The following is a 6,674-nucleotide window of genomic DNA, read 5'->3' on the forward strand; positions in this document are numbered from 1 at the left end:
TCTGCATCAGCTCCTGCTTTCTGACCTGCTTGAGTTCCAGTCCTGCATCCTTTGGTGATCAACAGCAGTATTGAAATGTAAGCCAAATAAACCCTTTCCTCCCCAACTTGCTTCTTGGTCATGATGTTTATGCAGGAATAGAAACCCTGACTAAGACAGAAGTCTATTATTTGAAATCCTAAAATGAAATTACTCAGAGGGAGAATGCAGGAGTAGTTTAGATCCTTTTCAGAAGAAAGGGAAGAAAGGAATTCTAAGTCAGATGGTGTGGCTCAAGCTGTAATTTCAGCAACTAGGAGATTGAAACTGGAGGATTGCTGTAAATTTGAGGGAGACTCAGCTAGTAAACCTGTGTCTCAGAAGAAAGGGTAAGGGGGAAGAAATTACATAGCAAAACAAATGATTTGCTTAAACCCTGTTAAATTTAGCATTCAAAAGGACAGGTATTCTATTCTAGACAGGCCGCATGATGACTCACAGAGTACAGACTACCAACACAGAACACCTTGAGAAGATCACTCTGTTAAGAGGGAGATTACACAGAACTTTGGTCTTGCCCCCCAGTCCCCATGCTCTAAATAGGGACTCTGGGTTTTCAAGAGTCAGTTTACCAAATCATATCCATTTGTCACAGTAATGTGCACAGTTTTCATTGTGCTTGATGTCTGGTCCATGTCTGCACTTGGTCAAAGTCTCTCTGGTCTTCTTTGGCCTCTATGAAGATAACAGATGAGTTTCTTTCCTCGTGCTCAACATCATAACCAGGACCACAGGAGCTGCAGACACATTACAGGCCAGCATTGTTTAACCCTGTTTAACCTACTTTTTAACCCACCGTTTGCCACCTCTGCTGTTGGACAGGAAGTGCTTTCAGGAAGTTGTTATAGGCATGGCTCTGCTAACTGATGTTAAAAGTTCCTCAACACATAAGTGGCCCATGAAATGCAAATGATCAGAAAGCAGAGACTCGGACTGCCATTGCCCACTGTTCCTTCCACCCACATTCCCACCGCGGTCTGGGAAACTCCCTTCCAAGATTATGTCTCAGGTCTATGGAAACTTGAAATGGCAAAGGCTTAAGTCTCTACATCGATATTTTCAAATATATTTTTTTAAAGATTTATTTATTTATTATATGTAAGTACACTGTAGCTGTCTTCAGACACTCCAGAAGAGGGCGTCAGATCTTGTTATGGATGGTTATGAGCCACCATGTGGTTGCTGGGATTTGAACTCCAGACCTTCGGAAGAGCAGTCGGGTGCTCTTACCCACTGAGCCATCTCACCAGCCCTCAAATATTTTTACAAACAATTTCAATACTAAATTGTTGTCCAGGTGTGACAGCATACACCCCTGTAACTTTGACACTCGGGAAGCTGAGGCTGGAGGATTGTGATTTCTAGGGCAACCTGGTCTACATAGTGAGTTCAAAACCAGTCACCCAGGGCTACACAGACAGACCCTGTCCCACCAGATAGATAGATAGATAGATAGATAGATAGATAGATAGATAGATATACTTGTTTTGAGACAGGATCTCATATAGCCTAGGTTAGCCCTGTGAAAGTTAGTACTGTCAGCTTGAGAACTCTCTACACTCCTGGAGTTGTGTGCCTGTAGGAGCTAGTCTTGGTCATGCTGAGCTCCTGTGAGGTTCCATCCCCTCATCTTGGGGGCTCCACTCCCTGGCCTTGGGATCCTGTATGGACAGAGAAAGCCAGCTGAGCACTAGCAGCAGCACACGCTTCTCTTTGATGGCTGACAAACGTGACTAGGTTCACCACCATGATGGACTGTGGGCTAAGATCAAGCCTTCCCACCTTAAGTCACCACCGTCAGAGTATTCTATCACAGTAAAAAACAAAAACAAAAAAGAAACTAAGGTAGCTAAGGTGACCTTGAACTCCTGATTCCCCTACCTCTACCTCCTGGGATTATTTAAGAGTATTCTGTGCTAGGGGTGGAATCCTGGCCTTCAGGGATGAACACTGTGTAAGAACTGCCAAGGGAACTATCTCTCCCCTCCCCTTCCTCCTGCCCCCCCCCCTTGTCTTAAAGATTGGGTTTTCTACTTCAATCCAAAGTGGAATATGATGAGGAAAAGCCTTGTACATCACTGCCAGGAAAGTAAACTAGCACAGCCACCATGAAAATCCATATGGAGGTTCCTTACAAAAGTAATGATGGCAGGTGAGCAAGATGGCTAAGGGTGAAGAGCATCGGCTGTTCTTCCGGGAACCCAGGTTCCGTCCCAGCACCTACTTGGTGGCTCACAACTCTCTGTAATTCCAGCTCCACTGGATCTGACGCCCTCTTCTGACCTCCAAGGACACCAGACACGTTATGTGGTGCACAGACATACAAAGAGGTAGAGATAAAATTGTCATATCTCTGTCATACACAGAGACATTTGTACCTCATGTCCATTGTATCACTATTCACAAGAGCCCAGGCATGGAACCAGCCTGGAAGCTCACAAGGTGAATGGAGAAAATATTATATAAGAACCATATACATTAGCTAAGCAGTGGTGGCACATGCCTTTAATCCCAGCACTTGGGAGGCAGAGGCAGGCGGATTCCTGAGTCTGAGGCCAGCCTGGTCTACAGAGCGAGTTCCAGGACAGCCAGGGCTACACAGAGAAACCCATTTTTTTCAAGAAGAAAAAAATGAAAAAAAAAAACCCATATACATTATATACACAGTAAAGTGTAAAGAATAATGAACTTACATTAACAGAAAAAGTGGATGGAATTGTATATGATGATGCTAAGGAAAACATCTCAGATTCAGAAAGACAAATGTATTTTCTCTCATATCAAGTATTTATATTTAAATATGTAATATATACACGACAAGAGGTAGAAGTGGGTGTGTAGAAGGAGGGCACAAAGGGAGGAGGGATAAAGAAGGATAATGCAAGGGAAAAGAGACAAACATCACATCTTCCCTCCCCTAGGTTTAAACACACGTTACAGGAAAGCAGATGTGGGACTGTTTGGGGTTGGGAGAGGGAAGGGAAAAGTCAGACAAATGGGAGAAAGGATCTAAACTAAGTACAAGGTCTGAGATGTGTGCATCTGTCATAGTTTTCTTTTGTGTGTTATAAATATATATTTGTGTGTTATAAATATAAATTTGAAACCTGAAGTAGAATATATCTGTGAGGACCTACTGTGTGCGTCCATCTGGGACAGGTGACGCCTTCAGGCTTCACAGTCACCATGCCATTTCCCAGTGACTCCCTCAGTCTTGTCCTTGCCTAAAAGCCTGATTTGTCACCCAAATGTGTCCAGGCCCTTTCAGGGCCTCAGTGGCAATGGCGATGTTCTTATCAAGTACATATTAGGGATTTGTACCAAATGAACTAGCTCATCTGGGTTCCTTGTGCCAGACTAACATGCCTTTGAGTCTAACTTTTTTATTCAAATCCATTCCATTTCTGTCAAAATCATTTAAAACTGCATTAAGTTGGGACAGGGACAGATGCTGAGGATAGCAGAGAGAAGATATAAGCCCCCAAGTCTAACGAGGAAGAGAGACATGTTGATAGACCAAGAGGTGTAAGCTTTGTGACAGGCTGTCTGACAGATGACTGGGGAGTGGGGAGGGAACTAGCTTTCAATTATGCCCTGGTACACTCTAAAGCCTTCACATATGCCACACAGATAAAGAGAGGAGAGTGAATTTCAGGCAAGTTTGCTATCTTACCAGCCCATCACTGAGCAGGGTGTGCTGTAGCTGGGACCTAACTGGATCTGAGTGTGCACATGTGAATGTGTCTACCAGGAACATCTCATCAGAGGGGACCTGGAGCTAAAAGAATAGTGTAAAATGAAGGCAGTTCTGGGCAGAAAGAAAAAAACGTCAAAAGTTCAAAGGCAAAGATCAAAAAGCAAATAAAGTATCCCAGTATGTTTGGATCATAAGAATAAAGATCAAAGTAGAGAAAATTCAGCGGCATTACTACATCTGACACTCTAGACTCAGCAGAGCCAATAGATTCTCCTGGTATCTAGTCTGTGATCTGGCTTAGGGTGTTTCCCTCCAGGCCCCAGTGCATGCATATAATCACTTTGGAACCTTCACATCCACTGTCTTATTCTCTTCTGTTCATCTTTCTTAAAGCAGATACCAAGGTTATTCATTCACTTTGTACATTTCATAGTTGATGAAGATTGTCTTCAACTCAGGAACATCCACCGTGGCTGTGAACTCAGCTCGTTCTCCTTCCGAGACATCTGTTTTGTTTATGAGGATGACGGTTTGTTGGTTTACCTTGCAGTGCTAAGCAGATAAGAGCCTCACGCATGCTGTGCAAACGCTTCACTCAACCAGATCCACAGTACCAGACGTAGAGACTGACGACTTTCCTACTGAGTAACTGTGACCTTGCATAAATGCCCAACTATTGTTTTTGCCCTCAACAAGGCATCCATTTCTAGTCACAGGCTCAGAGGCAGGACAGCTACCATCACCTTGGGGATATAGCATAGAGGAAGGAGATGGGACTGGATCCAGCTCCGGATGAAGTGGGATCTTGGGCACAGCTGGTCTGAGCGAGAATTTCAAGCAGGCTTTATTTAGCTGAAGGGAAAGAGCTCGGAATCCTGGAAGAAAAGACCTGGGGAGTGGGAGCAACAGCCTCTGAAAGGGAGTAACTAACTTACCTGAGGCAGACGCTGGTTGTTTTCTGTAACTATAGCAACCATCTGGCTCTCGCGAGAACTTGTTTTTTCCCACCTCGAGGAAGGAGGTTACATACTTGGCTTGTGCTCTAAAAACCACGCCCCTTGGGTGTTTCTCCTCTGCTAGTTTGGGAAAAAAATGTAGCTTTCCACCTTTCAGTTCTTTTTCCTTAACGATTGAGTTCAATATCCGCAAAAAACAGAGTGATAAAATTAAAAGGAACTTTCTTTAAGGAAAGAAGCCTACTTAGATGTCTCAAAAGAAAAAAAAAAGTCTTTACTAAACATATGCCAACAATACCCATTTTAGCAGGATGCCCTGGCCCTGGTCTCTAGCTACTTGGAAGTCTGAGGCAAAAAAGGATTGCTTGAGTGGGTGTTTGTGGCTATAGTGGACAATATAAAAGTCGTCTGCCCTTTAAAAGTAAACTAGTAATTTAGATCTTTTCTCAAAATACCTGTATCTTAAATGCCGACTCTTGGATCTATAGATGGTTCAGCGGTTAGGAGACCTTGCACTCTTCCAGAGGGACCAATCTCAACTCCCAGTATCCACAAGGGGCAACTCCAGCCCCAAGTGGTCCAGCACCTCCTTCTGGTGTGAGTGTCAGTGCTTGCAAAGGGAAGAAATAAAAATAAATCTTGAAAAAAAAAAAAAAAGAAAGAAAGAAAGGAAGGAAGGAAGGAAGGAAGGAAGAAAAAGAAAGAAAGAAAGAAAGAAAGAAAGAAAGAAAGAAAGAAAGAAAGAAAGAAAGAAAGAAAGAAAAAGTTGATTCTCAACTTGGTATGCATAGCAAGTTCCAGGCCAGACAGGGCCACATAGCCAAGTGCTTCCTGTGCTTGCAAAGTATACACTACACTGCTAAGTTTGACCCCCAGCAATGGTCATATCTAATAATGTAATCAGAAGTATATGTACAAGGTCTAAACAATTGTTATCAAAACCATAATTGACAGGCTGGTGTGACAGGCCATAAGAGTGTGACATGCTCTTGCAGAGGCCCATGCCTGGTTCACAGTACCCACGCTGGGTGGCTCAGAAGTGACTCTAGTTCTAGGGGACCCCCGGGTCACCTGATGCCTCTAGTCTTCATGGTCACCTGCATCCATGTGCATATACCTACACAAAGACACACATTCACATACATAGTTTGAAACAAGTCTTTTAAAAAACCACTACTGACTTTGTCAGAAATTAAGAGGATCCACACTTCTCTATTTCACAATATCCTATAGAAGGATTGGTCTATAAAGTATTAAGGAACGAGGACAGTTAATAAAGGCCGGAGGAAATGGATCAAGAGCTTCGATACACACTTAACAATCCTGACCCACAGATTTGGAACAAGATTGCCAAGACAACCCAAGGAGGTAAAGAACACTCAAGTCTACCAGGTCCAGCTTGGTGAACCAATTCGCTTACTCGGACGTACCTGCAGGGAGGCAGACAACTCAGGTGCTTGCTGTGGAACGGTGGGGATCTGAGTTCAAGGCACAAGAGGGCGTGTGAAGCTGAGCACGCGTCCGCCATCCCTGCTAGTTACAGCAGGATGGGAAGTAGGGACTGGGGACTCTGGAGATCACGTCAGATAGGTGGTACGCAGAGCAGCTGAGAAGGGACTGTCTCAAAACAAGGTTGTCCTCTGACCTCTACACACTGTGGTACATATAACACTTCATGAACGCATATGTAACAACACTCACATGAATGTATATGTGACTGCACACACAAAACTGTGATATGTAAATAAATAACAAAATATTCAGTCTTTGAAAAAGGAAATCCTACCCACTATCCGCCATTTACCACAATGCAGGTGAGCCAGGTGTGGTGATGCACACCTTCAGACCCAGCACAATGGAGGCGATAGCAGTCAAGGCCTTGAGTTGGAGGCCAGCTTGGTCTATACAACAAGTTCCGGGCCAGTCAGGGCTCCAATGTAATACCCTGTCTCAAAACAGACAAGCACAAAAACAAAGGAACA

The 6,674-nt window shown here is 43.8% G+C and overlaps 1 protein-coding gene across 5 annotated transcripts in view; it reads right to left on the reverse strand.

Annotated features, from left to right (window-relative positions):
* Cfap70 (cilia and flagella associated protein 70) overlaps positions 1–674 on the reverse strand; it is a 57,918-nt gene extending 57,244 nt beyond the window's left edge. For all 5 annotated transcript variants that reach the window (XM_021203848.1, XM_021203845.1, XM_021203847.1 and 2 more), the window contains exon 1: positions 612–674. In XM_021203848.1, the coding sequence (XP_021059507.1) occupies positions 612–674 (63 nt within the window). The remainder of the gene's footprint in view (positions 1–611) is intronic.
* Between the last annotated feature and the right edge of the window lie 6,000 nt (positions 675–6,674).

The sequence above is a fragment of the Mus pahari genome, chromosome 8 (assembly GCF_900095145.1).
Source record: "Mus pahari chromosome 8, PAHARI_EIJ_v1.1, whole genome shotgun sequence".
NCBI classification, from domain to species: domain Eukaryota; kingdom Metazoa; phylum Chordata; class Mammalia; order Rodentia; family Muridae; genus Mus; species Mus pahari.